This window comes from Pleuronectes platessa, chromosome 4, assembly GCF_947347685.1.
Source record: "Pleuronectes platessa chromosome 4, fPlePla1.1, whole genome shotgun sequence".
NCBI classification, from domain to species: Eukaryota; Metazoa; Chordata; class Actinopteri; order Pleuronectiformes; family Pleuronectidae; genus Pleuronectes; species Pleuronectes platessa.
The window spans coordinates 30,057,281-30,078,900 of NC_070629.1; the positions used below are offsets into that span (position 1 = coordinate 30,057,281).

At 46.2% G+C, this 21,620-nt stretch overlaps 1 protein-coding gene across 1 annotated transcript; it reads right to left on the reverse strand.

Annotated features, from left to right (window-relative positions):
• Positions 1 to 1,016: 1,016 nt before the first annotated feature.
• adamtsl2 (ADAMTS-like 2) lies at positions 1,017 to 11,828 on the reverse strand. The gene is made up of 18 exons (XM_053419976.1): positions 11,724 to 11,828; positions 9,946 to 10,088; positions 9,785 to 9,860; positions 9,474 to 9,576; positions 8,969 to 9,114; positions 8,600 to 8,723; positions 8,371 to 8,451; positions 8,033 to 8,208; positions 7,510 to 7,813; positions 6,470 to 6,818; positions 5,598 to 5,701; positions 4,979 to 5,105; positions 4,463 to 4,676; positions 4,180 to 4,335; positions 2,963 to 3,133; positions 2,652 to 2,828; positions 1,919 to 2,063; positions 1,017 to 1,144 (listed from the first exon to the last, which is right to left on the reverse strand). The coding sequence occupies exons 1-18, from the start codon at positions 11,826 to 11,828 to the stop codon at positions 1,017 to 1,019; spliced, it is 2,829 nt and encodes a 942-aa protein (XP_053275951.1).
• Between the last annotated feature and the right edge of the window lie 9,792 nt (positions 11,829 to 21,620).

Sequence of the window (21,620 nt, forward strand, 5' to 3'; positions counted from 1 at the left end):
GTTCATTATCAACAGTACACAATCTGCATACTTGAGTTTTGTACAAAGAGGTATCAGGTATATAAAAACACACAATAGTTACACACGAGACTTACATGTACACGTCTGAATACATGATTTCAAGTGTCAGGAATCTTTCTGCCTGTGCTGCTCCTCCGTCACGCACACAGAACACAAACACACAACTGGCTTCAGCTGAACCGATGAATAACCATCGCTGGCATCAGCAGCGTCACGATAAATGAAAATGTGCTATGACTAATAAATAGCTGGTCCACGTCCTGCAGGCGTGACGGCACGGCGCCAGGCCACGGGCGCTGGAGCGGAAATGTGCCTTCGCTTTTCTCTTTTGAACTTCCTGTTGGGCCGTGCCGGACTGAAACACAATTAAATAAGATTTCTGTATTAAATATTCTAGTCATGCAGTATATTCAGAAATAATTTAATAGATCTTTTAATCGACTCGACAGTTGGAGGAAGAGTTTCTCAGTAAAAGTCAGTTTGGTTTTAAATGTCATTTTCAGAATCATTTCTAAGACGATGTTCGGTTTGTTCACGTCTGATGAACAGAATGAAACCACAGAGAAGAAATATAATAATTAATGATTCATGAGTTAATATTTGGTGTCGTTTCCAATTCATTTTCAAGTAGTCAAATAGAAAAATATATATATTTGTTACCAATATAATTACAAGAGAGCGATAAAGAGTTGTTCCTCTCTTTAATCCTTTTAGTCCAAATCAAATATGTTTGGAAAATAATCTAGAAGAAGACGTGAAAAAGAGAAACTGTGTTTTTAAGTGTGAAAGTTGCAGCTGATTCATGAAATGACTGATGAGCAGATTTCACGTTGGATCATTTAAACTATCAAAGTGACAAATGGAGCGACATGAATCCAGAGTTATTGGAGGAAGTTCTTTGTCACTTCCAGCTCCTCCTCCTCCTCCTCCTCCTCGTTATTCACAGTAACCTCCTGCAGGAGCAGACCCGGTCGGGTGGAGGGAGGCGTCCGGGACTAGGAGGGCGGAGGGCGCAGGGCGCGGCACGAGTGGCAGCAGGCCTTGCTGTAGTACCAGTGGCTGCACAGGTTCACCTTCAGGGCCAGCAGGCAGTTGGTGGAGGGCCGGTCCTGGCAGCTCTCATCTGCCAAATCAAAGTCCTCTTAGAAAACATGGAATCAGAACCAGGCTGTCCCCCCCCCCCAAGAAATATGTTCTTCTATAAAATCCTCAAAAATCAAGAATCACATTTTTATCATAAGAAAACAAAGGAAAACTTTCACTTACAACTTCAGGCATTTCTCAGTTCTTATCTCACGGATGTTTGTTCAAGTGTTTCTGATCAGTTTGGTTTTATCTGTTATTTGATGAAGTAAAAACCGGCTGAGACGTGATGATTGACAGCTGAGACTGACTCCTGATTGGTCGACGTATCATCGGCAGCTCGATGCTGTGGCTCAAACACAAATGACTTAAAAAGACCCCAGGTGGCGCTGTTCATAGATATTTTGGCTTCATTTCAATGACAGCTGGTGTTTGGGGGGGTTTTGTTTTGGGGGTTATTGAGTTTATCTGACTTTGGTTGTTGAAGGTCAAAGGTCACTGTGACCTCACAAAACATGCTTTTGGCCTGTTGATATCTCAAATCTGTCGTTATGGAATTAAATTAGACAGATTATATTTCAGTGGTCAAAGGTCACGGTGACCTCGTGAGTCTTTATTAACAGATTGTGTTTCTGGAACTTTCAGACTCTAATTCATTTGATCCTCCAACGACCTCGAGGACGTGAAGAGAAGCTTCACAGAACTGATTCCTCTCAGTGAGACTTTAAATCCTTTATAACAAGATCACCTGATTCCAGTGTGGAACCAGAGACCAGGGACGGAGACGTCCTGCTGAGAGAGGACAGACAGTTACCTGGGGGCTCGGTGGGACAGGCCTGCAGCGTGCACGTCTGTTTGGCCACCGGCCTGGTGAGGGGGTCGCAGCCCCGGACCAGCTCCCGGCCCTGGTAACACTTCACGTCCCTCATCCTCACGCCCACACCACACGTCTTCGTGCACTGAGGAGACGCACAACCCGACACAGAGACGTTACACAACACACAGACGTTACACAACACACACAGGTCCAAAGGTCAAACTGAAGAGAATCATTAAAGGTCGATGCAAAGATTTAAAAATAAACAAATAGATGAAGTGAAAAGATTGATGAGCAGGGTTTTCACTACAGTAAAAAACTGGAATGATTAACAAAGACTCTTCACATAACCCATAATGACAAAATGTTCTTTATTAGTAGAAGTCTCTGTTGCCAAACTCCTAATGTTGAATAAACGTATGTTCCTCTGGTTCCCTGTTCCCACATGGCTGTGTTCCCTGGGTTGTATGTTCCCCAGATTTACTGTATTTGACACACAATGACAAAGGTTCTACATGGTCCGGTGTTCCTCAGGCTGTTGTGGGTTCTCCGGTTCCCCGGCCTCATGTCTCTCAGTGTAACAGACCAACACATGATTATTGTTCCAATAATAAAACCTGGATGATATTTCTAACTCAACAGGAGGCTGAATGTTAAAGTGAACACAGGGAACTGGGGAACCCTGAACACTGGGATCTTCCCAGTGAGGCTGACCCGGTGTGGTGCTCACCTCCGACCAGGGGGTGGTGTACCACTTGAAGCACGGCCTCTCGAAGCAGGTGTTCTCGTCCTCCGGCTTCTCGCTGCCTCCACACGCCTCCTCGTCGAAGATCTGGAACTTTCCTCCGCTGATGCCGACGCACATGACCGTCCTCCGCTTCACGCCACGCCCACAGGTGGTGTTGCACTGTGGGTCGGGACAAGAAACACAATCAGGTCTCCTTTCATATTAGAATAAAAAACAAGAAGGTTCATTTATAGTGAACGTGTATTAGTGACTGATCAGGGATCAGGGTCAGCTCCTGAGGAACATGGTCTCACCCTCTCCCAGTCTTGGCTCAGCCAGTGTGGGGCACAGTCCCTCTCTCCACAGGGGTGGATGGCCAGTGGCTTGTTCTCCGCAGAGCACTGGTTCTCCGGGACCACGCGCCCGTCCCCGGCCTTACAGTACACGTGACGCGTCGTCTTCCCCGCGCCACACGACCCCGAGCACTGCAGTGTCAGGAGGGCAAAGGTCAGAGTGATTCACAGGAAACAGCTCAGTCCAACATGTGAAGTCAGATCAGGTCAGAGTGACACGTGTGAGGAGACAGCCTCACGTCACAGGTTCGATTCCCTGTGTTAACACTCGTCCTCTTACTGTCGTTAAGAAAATATATAAACTGTTGATCATTGTGCTTTTATCGAAAAATGAAACTGAAAAGTGTGTTTGTGTGAAGGCAGCATAAATCTGATTAATAACTATTAAGAAAATAACTCAGGATTATTAAATCATAATGAAGAATAAAACTATCTGACAACATTAATGAAAAAGGGGAATTTATTATGTTATATGTTTCTGTTTAAAAACTGTTTTAAACAACTCATCAAACACGAGAGGAAATTAAATGAGTCAATAAAACCACAGATTTACTGCAGAGGATGTTTCACTGGTTCTGTTCGACTGCACAGCTGGACATCATAAACCAGTAAATCCCAGTAAACTAGAAACACTCACAGTGTGTAAATAATAATAAATATGCCTGACCCAACATTAGCTGTTGCACTGGGAGCCGTATTTCACAGGAACATTTCTCGGCTGTTCGAGCTCCCGCCGGCTTTTTCCAGGTTCGACTGGACGGTTGTAAATTAGACGTGAAAGTTTCCAGACGTGGACTTTGAACGGAAAATCATCAGAAACTACATTCGTCTGTACGACAACGATAAAAGACACAAATTCACACAGTGTGTTCGCTGTAGTGAAGACGGCGGAGGACAGGTGAGCCATCAATCAAAACATGAGACGAAGGAAAACCTGTTTCAATGTGAGGAATTTATCTTCTTTTATGAATGACTCAGACACAGGAAATAAGAATTATTCTAAGAATAAACCTTAAATCAACCAGATGGACTTTTCTTCACTGTCTGTGATTTTAACGGCAGAGAAAACAATATATTCTGGGTCGACAGTAACAAGTTCCTATTATTTATACCTGTAAGTAATGATCTATATTCACAGATCAGATTACAGAGCGCAGACACAGAGAGAAGAAACTCACGGGTCCCCACTCGGACACGGTCCAGTGGCGTTCACAGGGCGGACCAGTGCAGTTCTTGATGCTGGCTGGTCTGGTCATCGGGTCACATGATCTGGGGTCATCGGTGCAGCGGACGTCCCGGGTCACCTGGGCTTTGAGGCCGCACTTAGCGGGACACTGAGACGAGGACGCAGGACGAGACAATTCAAGATTTTAATACAGTAGTAAAAAGGTCAAATTAAAAAGTGGAGAAAGTAAAACCAGTCCCCCGAAGAGGAGCGTCTCCTCTGGTTCGCTCTCCTACCTCTGTCCACTCGGCCACCTCCCACTGGGGCCCGCAGGCCGGGCTCTTGCAGGCCCGTCTCTCCACGGGTCGCTCCAGGTCGGCCATGGTGCAGAGGTCGCTGTACACCGAGCTGTCCAGGCCGGGCGACAGCATCTTCCAGCAGCGGACCTGCCGGAACTGGAACCCCTCGCCACACGTCCTGGAGCACTCGCTCCAGCTGCTCGCCTCCCACCTGGACACCAGTTCATCACAACATTTTATCACATACTATATACAATCAATCAATCAATCAATCAATCAAATTTTATTTGTATAGCCCATATTCACAAATCACAATTCGTCTCATAGGGCTTTAACATGGTGTGACATCCTCTGTTCTTAACCCTCAGCAAGAGTCAGGAAAAACTACTAAAAACCCTTTTAACAGGTAAAAATACATAGAGACCTCAGAGAGACACATCTGAGGATCTCTCTCCCAGGACGGACACAAGTGCAATTGTATTGTACAATGTGTTCAGTGTTTGTTTTGCTTACCTGGGCTGACACTCCCTGCCGATACAGAAGTCGTGGACGGGCTCGGGTCGGGTCAGAGCGTCACAGTACATGTCGTGCACCTCGATGCCGTCATAGCGAACACACGACACGAAGGACCTGGACACGCCTGCACCGCCAGAAACAAAAGATCAACTGGAGGCTACACAACAGTTTAAACACAAAGAAATATCAAAGTGCTGCAAGGAAAGAAATAGAGAATATTCAAGGTAGCAGCAGAAATAAAAGTGTTGACGTTACTGTCTCGCTTTATTTAAAATGTTGTTTTATTGTAAAGCAGTTTAATGATGTTAAAATAAGTTGAACCTGTTTATTCATTCAAGTAAAATCATTGAGTAAAGCAGCTTCGTGTTAAAACTCAGTGTTTGTCTGACTCGTCTCTGATTGGCTGAGAGTCGAGCTGCAGCTGTCTGTCTGCTCAGCTTGTTTCTCTGAAAACTTCAGATCCAGACGTCATGTGACTGAAATCCTTCATCTGCTTCAAATATAGAGTTAGAAACCACCAAGATGTAGAAAGTGTGACTTTTGACTGTTCTGAAAACAAACACCGATGATGTGTGTGTGTCTGTGTGTGTGTGTGTGTGTGTGTGTGTGTGTGTACCTATAGAGCACGTCATGCTGCAGGGCTCCTGAGAGGAAAGTTTCCAGCGGTACATGTCGGCAGGGCTCAGCTTCAGGTTCTTCTGGTAGAGCCTCTGATTCCCCCTGAGAGACACACACACACACACACACACAGACACACAAACACACACACTGTATAAGGAAAGGAAACCTGTGTCTGTAGCAGAATTTATTTGTGTGTCAGACAAGAATTCCGCCTCGTCTCTGTGAGATTGGAGCTCGTTCATGTAAAGACTCTTCAGGAGTTTGTTTCTCCTCAGACGTCGATGAGTCATCACCCAGTTATCACTCAGCTGATTCTCCACTGAGCAGACCACGCCCTCACTTCTTCATCACATAGAAGTCGTGTGCACATTCTTGTCATCACTCCGGTCCCTCTCCCTCCGACAGCCGCCAGACGTTTGTTTGAAAACTCGGAGTTCCACGTCGTCACATCGGTTCCTCCTCAGAGTCGCTCACGTTCCCCATCAACTTTTCACTTCTACTGAAACTACCTTGATTCACTTGTTTGTGAGCGGAGGGCGTGTCGGGGGTTCTACTGTCCCCGACCTGCTGAAGCCGTGTTTGGACGCAGAGCAGTGACATGAATTATAAATATGAGCTGCTGGCTCGACCCGTCTGTCTGTGTGTCTGCTCCTACTGTCTGTACTGTATCACCACAGTACAGACTGTGTGTCTGTACTGTGGTGATACGTCTTCAGAGGAGTCCAAACTGACAGTGGACGTCTGTACATCATCTGAAAACTATATGTCCTTCTTATCTTTGTGCTGTTGGGGGGTCTGGTTCTGTTGGATTAGCTGGTTCTACTGGATTACCTGGTTCTGTTGGAGAACCTGGTTCTGTTAGATTACCTGGTTCTGTTGGACCGGCTGGACGTCCTCCCTGTGCTCTGCACCGTTCTGTTCTGGGACCCCGTGTCCCCGCTGTCATTGCGTCTTCGGCCCAGAGTGAACTCCAGCGTCTCGTTCAGACCGAGCTCTCGCTCCAGGCTGCTCAGGTCCACCTCGCCGGGTCCCAGCTCGGACGAGAACAAGCCGCCGCCCTCCGTCAGCAGCTGGTTGGTGGAGATGTTGATGAGCAGCTCGTCGGGGCTGAGCCGTCCGTCCAGCAGGACCCTCCAGATGAGGTTCGGGGACTCGGGTCCTGGGTCCAGGGCTCCAGCGGCAGCGGCAGGGTTCACGGTGCTGCCGGTGCTGTTTCCTTCTGAAGGACGAGAGAGAGTCTTCAAAACCACATCGTCACCTTAACAGTCACTTTACGCCAATTATGATTATTAATATCAGTCCTCTAAGTTTCGCCTCCATGTTTGGTCATATCATAAACACCTTGATATCATTCAGTCTGATGTAACTTTGACCTGAGAGTTGAATCAACTTCTTTCTGAAAGAATAACTGAAAAATATGAGGAGAAACAGAAAAGGAAGATGAAAGAATAGAGTCTGTGATGTGACGTCAGCCTGTGAGGAGACATCTCCTCTCACCACCACCACCAGCACCACCAGCACCACCAGCACCACCAGCAGCTGGAGAGACGTAATGGGCTGGACGGTCAGCTGAGCGAGCTGAGAGCCATTACCGCTCATGTTTGCGATGCAGCCGTTTTTTTAAAAGGGGAGAAAACACCACATGTCTGAATCTTTCATCGGCTCTCGATCTCCTTCACGTGTCTGTACGATGAATAATGCAGAGAAGTGAAGGGCCGTCGCACACACGTCCAGAGAAACAGCCGAGAAGAAGGTGAAGCCTCTGACCCACTTTGACTCGTCAGCTAATAAACCACTGGAGCTGAAGAGTCCTTCCTGTTCCTTCAGGGGATCGCCCCCTGGTGGTTGGCTGCAGTATAGGTCATAAACCTACTCTAATGAGATATGATATCAACGTTGGTCTCTACCTGTGAATTTTGGCGCAGCTGCTGCGTCCTGGTCGCAGTCGATGGACACCGTCTCCTCGTACACCTCATTGGTCTCTTGGACCTTCTGGCCGTCTGCGGCCCCCGGCTCCAGCTGGCCCTGAGGGCCCCCCTGCTCATGGACACTGCTGTTTGGGGACAGCAGCGTCCCCACCTCCACCGAGGCCTCACCAGCTGAGGTGTCGGACCCGGTGTAGACGGGAGGAGGCGGGATGGGCGGCAGGGAGTCCCGCAGGACGGTGTACTCGTAGGTGATGTACGGAATTCGTCCGTTCTGGTTCCAAACCTGAGTGAGGAGAAGAAGTGGAGTTAAGACAGGTTCATGAATCCAGACGTGGTCCTCGAGCTGCTGGCTCTTGTGATGAAGAACAAAGAGATGAAGCAGCAGAGAAAAGACGAGACACAACCAACTCTTCTTTTATTGAACAGTGTGTGATGAGGGAACACATGAAGGTGAGTGAGGACAGGTGAAGACAGGTGAGGACAGGTGAGACCTGAGACGTACCAGGATATTGATGGCCTGATCGATGGGCCCTTTGACGACGATGTACTCGATCCCGGTCTCGTACACGTCCATGGGTCGACGGTACTTGAAGACGGTGCCGGCAGCGTGGAAGTTCTGAGGAGTGTCCACCTTGTAGGCTCCGTTGAAGAAGAAGTTTCCTGCCTGGTCGGTCACAGCTTGGGAGGAAAAGACACATAAGACATTTTCAAAAGACTCTTAGGTCGTGTGTCCACTGCAGGAACTTTCAGATGGAAATAGGAACCATTGCAGGAACTCATTGTGTTTCCAGTCCAGGGACCAGGGTCAAATGAAAGTTCCACTTAAATTCAAGAACTCACCCAGAAGATCCGCTGACTTCTTCCTCTCAATGATCTGGATGTCCCATGATCCTTCAGGGATTTGAGTAATGAAAGAGTAACCTGGACGGCAAGAAACCAGAATGTACTTTAATCTCTGGTTCTCCTATTTAATCTGTGCATCATTTGAACTTTTCATACTCAGACAAATGAAAAGAATGTTTTCTCCTTGTAATTCCCAGAATTCCAGGTTCATTCTAAATGTCTTTACCGAGAGTCGTGGCTCCGCGGCGCGAGTTCCCGTTGACTCTGCTGCAGCTGCTGCCGTCGCCCTGACAGACGCCGCACTTGTCCAAAGTGTTGGAGGAAAACAGAACTCCGTCACATCCGATTGGCTGAGCAGAAGAGCAGAGCAGGTGGAAATGACCAGTTATTACACGGTAACAATACAGAGACAAGTTAATCGTTTTTTATGAGATCAGATTATTTTGAACATAATGAACCTGACATGAATTTAAGAATGCACATCTCTTTCTCTACTAAGTGTTTTAGTGAAATTGAACATTTCCCTTCATCACTTCCAACCTGAGCATTGGGTGTGGGAGTAAACCAGTAGAAACAAAGACGCAGCTGGACTCACCTCACACTTACCGTCCACGCAGACGCCGCGGTAGCTGCTGTACTTGCAGGACGTTCCGTCTCGAGCCGTCACCATCAGCTGCCGCTGGCCGTCGGTGGTGGTGCAGTGGAGGTCACAGGGGTTACTGGAGATGTGAACGTAGTCGTCTGGAGGAAAACGCAGGTCAAAGGTCACGATCTCACTTAGTTCTATAGGTCTCTTTAGGTAGGACCTCGATACCACGGCTATAAATTATGTCATCACCACAAGAGGGCAGCGTTTGTGTAAGAGATTATTGGATTTATGGATCTGAACCTGGACAAGCGTCATGTGTTTGATCCATAGTTTCATTCGATCTTGTAATTTACTGGACTCTGATTGGTTTGTAGATGGCTTGTTTTCAGTTTAAAAATCATACCAGACATATTTAAACTGTAAATGAAAGATTCAGCAGCTGAGCAGCAGAGACCTCAGTGACCTCCGATGTGTCTCTGGAGGTAATGGGAGGTTCTACGAGTGTTATTACCGGGATACAGAGGTTTCCACTGGAAGTTCCTCCCACTGTAAAGCTGCGAGTTGAAGGACCAGCACTGCTCCTCTCTGAAGCTCCGCCCAGCGGCCGGACACTCCTGCAGAGACACGACACCATTTAAACTGTTTCACAGAGTGTTCACAAATAAATCCTCTGCCAGTGTTTATTTGCTCGGGAAAGGTTTTCTGAGCCTCGCCCGGCTTGACTTACAGACGACCACATGCTGTCACGCCTGGAAGCTTCCCGCCACAACCACAGTCCTCTGCTGGGAGCCAATCAGGAGTGAGCTACAGTGTGTGACTCACCTTCGTGTTGCAGAGGTGATACTTCTTCGCAGTCCCTGTGCACGTCATGTTGTCTTTCCCAGCAGCAACTTTCTTTCTTTGGACAGAAAACAAACATGTAAAGAATTAACAACCACAACAACAATATAAGTGTGTGCGTGTTTGTGCGTGTGCGTGCAGACCTCTGTTTGAGGCAGTGTCTTTCTTGTGACATCACGCCGCCTCCACAGGTTCGAGTGCAGGCGGTCCACTTGGCCCACTCCCCCCACCAGTACGTGGTCACCTCCAGCTCCTCCTCCAGACTGTTGGAGGCCACACCCTCCTCCTACACACACACATACACACACACACACACACACACACACACACACAGCCATGTCTCTACCTTTTTGTCCTCATAAAGATGACAAGTCCCCATAATGTGACTTTGTGAGGCAGGTCCCCACAACACCAGTAAAACCTACACCCCACACACAGCTTTGGTTTTGGCTATTTATTAAATCCTTTTATTTTAATATATTACTTCATCAAATAACTTTAGTTTGTGTGTCTGTACTTTTTCAACACACATTTTAACGATACTATGTAAAAACTCAGATAACTTTGATAAGAACCATGATGATCGTTTCATCTCTAATTATAATAATAACTCTTGCATGTTGTGTTGTCTGGTTGTGTAACAGTAATAGTTGTGGTACTCTGGTTGCACCGTGCTGCACAGGCGAGTGCGTCAGCAGCCAATAGAGCGACAGCGTGCGAGCGTCAGAGCGTTTTGTTCGAGGCTCCGTCGCGTGAAGACGCTCAAACATTTCGTACATTCCCGATGTGCAGCGGCCGCCGATGGCTGCGTCCCGTCACTCGGACACATTCATCGCTGTGACCGGTGGAATGTGCACTGAGCTCCTTATAAAAGGTGTGAGACAGAGCAGCTGCGCGAGAGGGCGAGAGACACTGGAAATACCAGACAGAGGGCGTAAGTGAGAGAGAGGGAGAACGAGGGAGAGAGAGAAGATGATGAGTCGACTGAAAAGAGAAGAGATTCCACAGGGAAGCGTCACCGAGCTCAGATTCATGAGTTTATAATGTTTTTATTTCTCTTCTCTGGATTAAAATTCTGCTGTTTGATCTCTTTTGAGAATATTGGACGATGACATCAGATCAAATCCATCGTCACTGACAAACTGAAACAAGCAGGACAAAGACGATATGATCACTAGATTGACAGGTGGATTGTTGTGAGGGTTTTGGTTCCAGCTGCCACGCAGAGTTAGTTTGTTTAGACAAATAAAACCACTTTAGGAGAAAAACACTTTTGTTCATTTGGCATTTAACAGTTGCGTTTTCACATTTCCGTCCTGAGTCATCTGAACACAGAGCTGTTGTCTGAATGAAGGTGCATCAGTGAAGTAGAGACATTAGTGAGAAACTTTAAAAAGTGGAAATGTTGCTTGACATCATGCAGACGACATGAAGTCGGGTTCAAAACACTCGACTGTACTCGATGACATCAATCACATTTTTGCTCCCTGCTTGGAAACTGCATTTTTATTTATTAGCCAGCATTAATACAGAAGAATGTGGTGCAGACCAGATGATGTGACTCAAGCCTCAAGACTCAGTGTTTTGGCAAATGCTCAGTAGCACACAAATACAAGCAAAAAGAAATATTGGAGTTTCCTCAAAAGCCACCAGTGTCATTAATAATGAAAGTTATGTACAAGACCTTTAATGATCAAACTGTTCTCTGCAGAAAAAGATACAGTTAACTGTAAAGTCTTAGGATCAGTATGATAATCCAGTTCCTGGGCTTCTGAGACATCTACGGGTATTTCTAGTTTTGGTTTTCAGATTGACTCACAGCTCATTTTGTGCGTCGTCTCACAATCTGCTCAAAGAAGTCTGAGTTTGTTAAACCCACCAGTCAAACATGATTTTCAGTGATAAGCAGTGAGGTGTGTACCTGAAGCCCCCTGGTGGACAGGTTCCCCACAGACACCGCCAGCGTCAGGAAGCCCAGCAGGACCACGCCCGTCTCCCCACATCGCTCCCACGACCTCCCCCTCATCCTGGTTCATCAGAGGGAGAAAGAAATCAGATCACTGCTGGTGCTCACCGGAAACCAACAAACAACCATGTGCACAATGTGAAAAATACACAAAACTTCCAAATATTACACTATATATTTGGAATATTGGTGGTTTTTAAGTCTTGAAACCATCACGACTACTTCAGCACACATTGAAGTAATTAAGTGTGAAGGTGTTCGTCTGGAGGAGCTGCTGTGATGAAGCTTCTCTCTGGGCTTCATCACACTCTGGACGTGGACTGAGACAGGAGACGATGTCCAGAGTCTTTGTTCCAGGCCTGAAGATGAATGTCTGACGCTGCGTCTGCTCCTCCAGACGTCTTGAAGTTGTCACGGAAGTTTATTCGTGTTTACGGAGTTAGTGTAAAAGTAGCACGTACAAATCCTTGATGCTAAACGTAACCACACAGTGTGAAGCGAGAAGGAAATGGTCATAGACACGTTTTGACCACCTGCTGTTTCGAAGCCTCTGAAGTTTGACATTTCTCCAGCGCCATCTCAGTTTTCTTAAAAGCATACGTAACCTTCTTAACCTCGAAGACACGGAACTGCTTTGATATAGACACAACCAGTGGAGTCGCCCTCTACTGGTCACTTCAGAGAATACAGGTTTCCGGTTTACCCATTGGCTTCACTTTATGGTTTAACCCAAATTCTGCCTGTTTGTGATGAAAGTCTCTCTTCACCCGACACAGAGCAGCTACTGTTTGGATTAATTGTCGGAGTCTGGCCCAGAAACCAGTCTGTGTTTCCAGAAGCACCAGTGATGAGTGTTTAACAAAGGCTCGAGGGCACGAGAGGAAACTTCACGACCACTAATGACCTCTTGTGGTGTTAGGAACCCGGGTTCAGGCCCTCGTGGTGAATCGTGGATGAAAGTGTGCTGCTGAGACGTGTGGGTGTTTCTTCATGTCGTTCCAGATTGAAGCTTCTCCTGCTTCCAAACCCACAGACGGGCCTGAAGCTGGAGGGCTTTCTCTTTTTAATGCCACAGGAAGACATTTGTGGTCGTAATATTTCCTCTCTGACTGCTCAGTGAAATCTCTCGCCTCGCTGAATATCTGTGGTTGTTGGTGGGTTGTTGGTGGGGAAAGAGGAGGGGGGGGTGGTTCCTGAAGAGCTGCTACTGTATCACAGACAGAGGAGGATGTTTCACAGTAAATCAAGGTGACTCCAGATGACGCAGGCAGAAGGAACTACAGAGGAAATTCAAACAGCAGAAAACGTTAGCTGTTTTTCAGAACTTCACGGAAACTGGATCCAGAGTTTGTGTTTCACATGTGAAGAAGCAGCAGGAGATTCATCAAAGGGAAACTGTGAGAAACATTCAGAACGTTGGTCCTTATCTCCAAAAGCTCTGGAATCTCATCGTCTTCCCAAGTGGACGTCTTCATCTTCATGAGCTCCTCTTTTTCATGCTGACATATTTGTTTTCTTCAAGTTTCACGTCTGTCACATGTTAGTTAAGTGTCCATAAAGCTCCTGCCTCACATTAGGATTTTATTAATTTCATGAGAGTTGTTCCCACAAACGCTGGTAGCAGAGAGAAGTTGTGGATTACAGCATCAGGGAACCCAGTGAGCACTGTCACGGCTGAGGCACGTTTCTCTCAGACAATGCACACTCGGGCCAGAGGCGGCGTGCCAGCGGCAGGTTTGTGAATGTGCTGGCGGCGTCCGGCGTGCTGGCGCTGGCAGGTGGGGGGGTGACACAGACGGGCTGTTGAGAGGCCACAGGTGTTGGAGACGGGAGTTGGACAGAAGAGGGGCCCGTGTAAAAGTTAAACAAGCCTCAGTGTGCTGGAAGGACCGAGGCAAGTTTCCTAGGACTTTCCACAGGTGGACCTTTGTGTGGCTGAGCTATAGGAAGTCTGCCTCAGACTATAAGGAAGTGTAGATGTCTGCATGTAAAGGCTAACATGAACAGACACAGGAAAAGGAGGGAACTTTAAAAAAAGACTCAATGAAGCCTTTGATTTGGAAACTCTGCAGAACGGAGGCTCTGAGCATCTGAATCCAGAGAAGCTCCAGAAACAACTCAACCACATGGACGTATTTGGTGGATTTATATAATCTATATAAATGTATAGCTTGGAGTTCTAGCTCTGTCAAACAGCTGTTAAACTTCAGTTTTTCTATCTTTAAACTCAACTGAACAGAAGTTTCGAGAAATCTTTGTGTGTGTTTGTTTCTCTGAGGAGTAAAAGTATCGTCCAGTAAAAACATCCTGAAAAACATTCTAGTGCAGTTGTGTTAGCGCTGCTGCTAAAGAGGATGCTAACATTTAAAGTAGGATTTAAAGCTATCTATTTACTATTATATGTTACACAGAATTTTATTAATTAGTGATTTTGTCGTTTATTTTTGATGTGGCTCTGTAAAACACTTTGTGACTCATATCTATATAGCTTTACATAAATAAACTTCACTTATACAGAAATATATGCACATATTCTGTAAATTCCTATGCACATATAGATTAATTCTAATTTACCGACAAATAGACACAAATCTTTCTGCCCCACCAACTGTCGACTGGATCTTTTGATGCTTCCGCACAAACTTAGATATGATATATTAGAATTATTCTAGAGGAAATAACTTTATTGTATATCGATCCACTAATTCCACAAACATCTGTCTGTCTGTGACTCTCACATCTCCAGAACCGTTCATCTTATCGGCTTCACACTTGTACACGTGTTCAATATGAAACACGTGTACTGACCCGTCTCATCATCTTGATTATTACGTTATCTTTATTTCAACATGTTGGACGCACACTGACATTTACGGTCATCGGTCATATCTCCGTCATGAGTCACTGCCTCTTTAGCAGTTTGTCTACGGAGTTAAAGCACAATGTTCAGAAGGAGCACGGCTCGATTCCCACAGGTCACTTTCACAGGTTCAGAAAGAAAAGCTGCAACCAGAGTGTTAAAAAACTGAAAACACAATAACTCTGTTTACATTTTCAACCCTTTGAGGTCAGATCTCAGGGAAACGCTTTCGGTTGCAACTCACACACACACACACACTCACACACACACACACACACACACACACACACACACACAGACAGACAGAGCTTCTAGGAAAGGGCTCATAGTACATCCCGTGTCCTCAGGTCCAGTTAGGCAGCCTTGTTAAAATAAGCAAACAGCTCGTCCCGCCCTGTTTGCAGTCTGGCTTTCTCTGGCACTAAATATTGGTGACAGGTGTCTTAAGCAGGCGCAGCCGCACCTGGACTTCATTATCCAACCAGACACACACACACACACACACACACAGACACACACACACACACACACACACACACACACACACACACAGGGAGACGGACACTCAGTCAGACACAGCTACACATGTGAAGGCATTTAGCCAGTGGCAGGCCACCGTGCACCCTCATGCTTGAGCCACGTGCTCGTACAGGTATGCAAATGTCCCAGCATGAATGTACACACTCAGAAACACACACACACACACTTTCTCTTACTCTGCCTCACTGCGGCAGACAGACCATCACAGACACAACACAACCATCACAGACACAACACAACCATCAGACCTGAACCTGAAGCCGGGATGTTGCCCTCACATGGTCTCTGGAAGACGTGGACCGACTAAAAGACGGGACTTCATCCCGGTAACCCTTGTTTTTACCACAGCGCCCTCATGAGGCCAAAATGGTCTCATTTCCCGAAATATCATACATTTTACGGAAAGTCCCCACAAACATGTACTGGTCTGAAATGACTAAAACGTCCTCATTTAACCACCTTAACACTTTGATAACCCTAAAATGTCCTCATTTTGCAGATATGCTCAAATCTTTGGGAAATGTCCCAATTTATTGAGATGGCGTATATTGCTCCATAACAAAAACACTTTTTCAGTGTGACCACAATCTCCTCAATGTACCTCGGTGTCTTCGCTTTACCAGATTGTCCTCGCTGTGTCTCACCTCCTTACGTCCCTGAACCAGTCTCACTTTGTCAAACTGTCCTCGCTTTGCTGCATTATTCTCACTTTACTGAATTTGTCACTTTAATGATCCTCAGTTTGGCACAATTGCTGTGATGTCCCCACTTTGTGTGTCTTCAGATGTGTCTTCCGGAGGCTGAAACTTCTCTTCTTTACCACAACGTTCTCAGTGTCCACTCCAACACCAGTGAGGACACTTTGCTGAGATGACTTCACGTTTGCATCCTTTGAAAAGGCCCTAACTTTCACACTGACCAGTGATGTCCTCACTTCCACACAATGTCCTCCATGTTTATACAGATTCTAGTAAATGTCCTCACTCTGCTACAATGTTCTCAGCGCACACACACACACACAGACACACACACAATCGTCCTGTTGCCTCCTGCTCATCCAAACAGGGTCTTCCTCCTCCCCTCTGCTCTGGGCAGTTCCCTCATACTGCCCCCCCCCCCCCCCCCCCCCGTAATGTCCCCACTCGGGGCCCCTCGCCGTCGTCTTGTTTTCCTAGCGCAGGATGCCTCAGCAGACAGACAGACAGACAGACAGACAGACAGACAGACGGACAGAGAGAGAGAAGGACAGAAGGACAGAAGGACAGAAGGACAGACAGACAGACAGACAGATGGACGGATGGACGGATGGATAGAAGGATAGACAGACGGACGGACGGATGCAGTGACGTTCAGTGATGCTGTGTCTCATTGAACAAATTCAAATAAACACATTTAATTTGATGAGAGACGGACATTCGTTAATACGAACTACAGACACAAACTACAGACACAAATCTTTTCTCTGCTGAGGTCCAACTGTCTCACAAACTGAATCAAACTTCAACAAATTAAACACACACATGAATTATTTTGTGTGAAAAATGTAACAACACCACAGAACGTCTTTTAAGAGAAATGTCTCTCTCTCTCTTTAGGTCACCTGTCACTCAGAAGATGATGAGAGGGATGTTCGTGCATGTGTTTTTTCTTTCCTGTGAACTAACTCACATGTTTTGTTATATGATTGTTTTGCAATATGTCGATTATCGCACAATTGTTGTATCGTGATATATATCGTTAACTTGAGCCATGTATCGTGTAATGAAAGCTACCCTGATATTCCGACCTCTAATTGATATAGATAAACATCATGTTTCCATGAGATCTAAACAAAAGATTATTGATCTGAAGACTCGACCACATGATGCAGTGATGACACCGGGTGCCGTGTTGGAGAGACACGGTCACATGGTCGGAGCAGGAAGTCATAATGTGCAGTTAACATGTTAAAACCATGTTGTTGATTAGATTTGTAAGAATCACTGCAAACTTTAAAATGAAAAAATATGAAAAATTGTATTTCAATCTCAATCAATTATCTACTTTTTCATTGTCATTACTGCCGACTTTCTGGTTGGAGGACGACCGCTCTACCCCTGTGCCATAACCACCACACAGTACTATGGAGTACTGGAGTACTGGAGTACTATGGAGTACTTGATGAGTACTGTGGCTGAAGGTGCTGATGCTGAAGCTCTTCATTCATTTTCTCCATTCAAACAGAAGGACCCCCCCCCCCCACTGACAACACACGCTCTACAAACCAATCAGAGTCAAGTACAGGTAGACTCCGCCCATGTAGGAGTTCTCCAGTAGAACCAACAGATGAAATGAACCGTGGATCAAACACATGAAGCTTCAGACTCTCGGGTGTGAGGAGATGTTTCTGCTGCAGATCTTTGAATCAGTTTTTCACTGAGCTGATGATGAAACGTTCAACGTGACGTCTGACATCTGATCCTCCAGCAAACTCATCAGTTGAACTCCTGACTGTGAAACTGACTCTCATGAAGTTTCCTCATGTTCACACCAGGACCTGGTTCTTACACTGCAAAGAGAAGGTTGTTGTGTCGGAGCTGAAAGTGAAACTCGACACTGGACCAGGAGATTTTATCCTCTAATTCTCTGCAGCAGTTTAGAGCCACAAGAACCACAACCCACAGTTTGACAAGTAGCACTGGCACCAACACACACACACACACACACACACACACACAGACACACACACACACACACACACATATCCCAACAGCTGACACGTTTCCAGACAGACTCAGGCCTCTCCAGACATACACACACACACACACACACACACACACACACACACACACACACACACACACACACACACACTCACACATACATACATGCGCCTTCAAAAAAAAAACACACTTCTGGATGAGAGTCAGCATTATTTTGTGGGTTTGTTTTGGTCTGGTGCAAAACACAAGTCTCATTGGCTCTGGTGCACCTCGTAAACACACACACACACACACACACACACACACACACACACACACACACACACACACACATACACACACACACACACACACAGGGCTGAGGCTACCCACACCAGCCCATGCAGACATGCAAATAGCCAACAAAGACACTCAGAGCTAACACACTTATGCAAGAAAATGCAAACACACATAATTACACACGAACTCCACACAACTTACACAAGCTTTAACACAACAAACACACTCTCTGTCATGCACACAAATATTTACCCGCTCACCTCGCCTGCAGCAGTCCAAGGGCGTCTCTCTCTGAGTTGAGGATGCCACTCAATGTGTGTCTATGTGTGTGTGTGTGTGTCTGAGAGAGTGTGGTTGTGTGAGTGTGTGTGTGTGGGTGTTTGTTAGTGTGCTAGTGACAGCCAGTGGTGTGTTGTGGTGTGTTAGTGAATGGTGCTGCTATGGCTGTGGAGTGAAGAGGGAGAGACAGAGAAGAGGGAGAAAGAAAGAAAGGGAGGGAGGGAGGTAAGGTGTACTCTCCCTGCATCCCTCTTCCTCCTCCTCCTCCTCCTCCTCCTCCTCCTCCTCCTCCTCCTCCTCCTCCTCCTCAGTCAGCAGGAGCAGCAGAGCGGCAGCCGACGGAGACAGACAGAGGGAGGATCTGAGTTCCACAGAGAAAGAGGAGTAACTGACAGAGCAGCAGTTTATGAGCATCTGAATGAACGGAGGCACCTTCCTGCTGTTTCCCTCCAGACGGACAGACACAGCCACAGACAGAGCCACAGACAGAGCCACAGACAGAGCCACAGACAGAGCCACAGACAGAGCCACAGACAGAGCCACAGACAGAGCCACAGACAGAGCCACAGACAGAGCCACAGACAGACAGACGGGAGCTCCCCAGTTCCCACAGTGCTCTGCTCCCCTGAGTCCTCTGCCTCCATCCTGAGCTTATTATTATAAAATAATAATCAGACGGCAATTTGTAACCTGAGCCGAACCAAAGCATCCAAAACTGCATCTCCCTTCATAACCTGTGAATATGAGATAGAGCTGCGTGTGCACATAGAGAGGTTGTGTGAGTGTGGACATTAACACAATTCAAAGCTCTTTAAGTGACAGTGTCAGAACAAGTCTATAATTTCAGTAACACAACATGTTGAGTCTGTTTCATCATGTGTAGATCATGTGTCTTCCCGGCTCATGCAGGCGGACAGCGCTTTTCAAATCTTAAAGGTCTGTTAAAACATCCATAATGATTTTATGGTTTTTGGTAGAAGGTAGGATTCAGCATGAAGTCAGTAGATACCACTTCCCCTGTGCCCTACACACACACACACACACACAGTTCATACTGCAGGGGTGTACACGCGGGATGAAGGTGCATGAGTTGTGCGTTTCACATTCACACAGTTGTGTGGAGTTAGTCGGTAGATCTCAGGTTATTAAAAGGCCACGGTTAGAATATCTGAGGCTTCTAGAAGGTCCATGGAGTCAAAGCTGTTCTGATAAAGAGCTTTATTAAATAAACAATGAAGATGAAATTATGTTATTGTCGCAGCAGAGCTATAAGAAAAGAAGAAACAGTCTGTAGATCATCTGCTTCTTTTTCTGAAACGTGAACGTGTCGTTTCTGAAGCAGCTGGATCAAAATCATATCCACATAATTTACACCGGTAGACAGACATAACTTTCAATGAGAAAACGTTCCTGCTCAATTATGACGCAGACGCGTCTTCAGTTCTCGACCCGGTGACATCAGCGTCTGGTTAACGACCCTGCGGAGGTTCCACAGGAGGGACTCCCCCCCGCTCAGAGCTGAAGGAGACGTCTCAGGTCCAGTTGCTTTCGAGATGATAGAATGTGTTCTGGCAGCGCCGGCCAGCGGGAGAGTCTGAGGTGCGATAGGATTTCAGAACCGAGACGAGACCGAGATGTCAACTTTATGTCTGTGTGATAAAAAAAAAAGGAACGAAAAGTCGCATCTTCAATTTCACACCTGTTTTTATTATTTCACGCAGATTGTGACCTTGTCTTGTTCCTTTGACATTTCTTGTTACTTACTAATGTCACTCTGGTGTTTGTTCCTCTGTTCGTGTTTCTCATGAGTTTGCATTTAATTATATTTGGTGACTGATTCAGAGAGAGTTCAGAGGCCGATGGGAGGTGAATGATCTAGATGCTAGAGGCTAGCAGGCCGATGCTAGCTGACACAGGATCAGGCTTTAGAAGAAGCTGGGCTTCAGGCTCTGTGGTTCACGCTCACTTCTTCTACATGTATCTCAGTGAGGGGACTAATCATCAGACTGGATTCTCTCATGCTTTATTGCTGTTTACCACTGGAGACGTATTTTCATTTGTTTTCATTTAATTCATATTCACGAGTCCAGGCTTCCATGTGTGAAATTTTGGTCGTCTTAGGGAAACCTCACAGAAACATGTAAACATGTCCACTACATCTAGATTAATATTTGGATCTGTATCAAATAACAAATAAATATCTTCTGAATAAGTCAGATTTAATTTCATCAGGATCCATGATACAAAATGAAAAATTTCAAAAAACACGTCCTGTCACACAACGTTAAAGAAAGTGATGACAAACATACCTGGACACGCAACTAATTTTGAGTTCTGCCTTCACTCATCTTCCATCTTTCCACCAAGTTTCATGGAAAATCTGTTTATTAGTTTTTACTTTTACAACATTAAAAAAACAAAAAACGGGGGTGAAAACATAACCTCCTGCTCAGAGGTGATTAATACAGAAGCAGGTAAAGTTCAGAAATTGTTCACAAGTAGTTTGGAAATTCAAATGTAACTGGTGAAGATGTCTCAAGGAGAAATGGATAAATTTGTGTGTGTGATGTGTGTGAAGTGTGTGTGTAATGTGTGTGTGTGTGTGACATGACGCGAGGAGCAGATAAAGTTCTGCCCCGTGATCTGATCCCGGGAACTTCTCCTTTAAGCGACCTGGGAATCCTCCTTCTGCGAAGCACTGAGACGGAGCCAGAAGCAGATGGAGGACAGCGACTCAGACGGAGGAATGAGACGAGGAGAGTGAATGATGAGAGGAGGACGAGCAGACGTCTGAGGACCACCGTGTCTGCCCTCCATGTCGTCTTCCCCTCTTCTCCTCGTCTGTCTGCCTCCTCCTCTCCCCTCCGCTCTTCTCCTCTCGTCGTGTTTTCCTCGACCTTCTTCTGCTGTTATTTCTCACCCCTCCCGCTCTCCCTCTCCCTGTGTTTCTTGCTCTCCTCTTTCCGTCACACTGCTTCCTTCTCTTCTCTCTGTTTCTTCAGCTGTGTCTCTGCAGCGTTGCACTTGTCCTCTCTGTTATTCTCCTGTCTCTTCTCTCTTGATCTCTCACTTCATTCTCTTCATGGACATTTAATCAGATTAAAACATGGACACGTCCCAATCGTTTTACAGTCAATTGTCCCAGGGCGTTTACATTGAGGGAAGTGCATCAGCCACAGAGGTCAGCCAGAA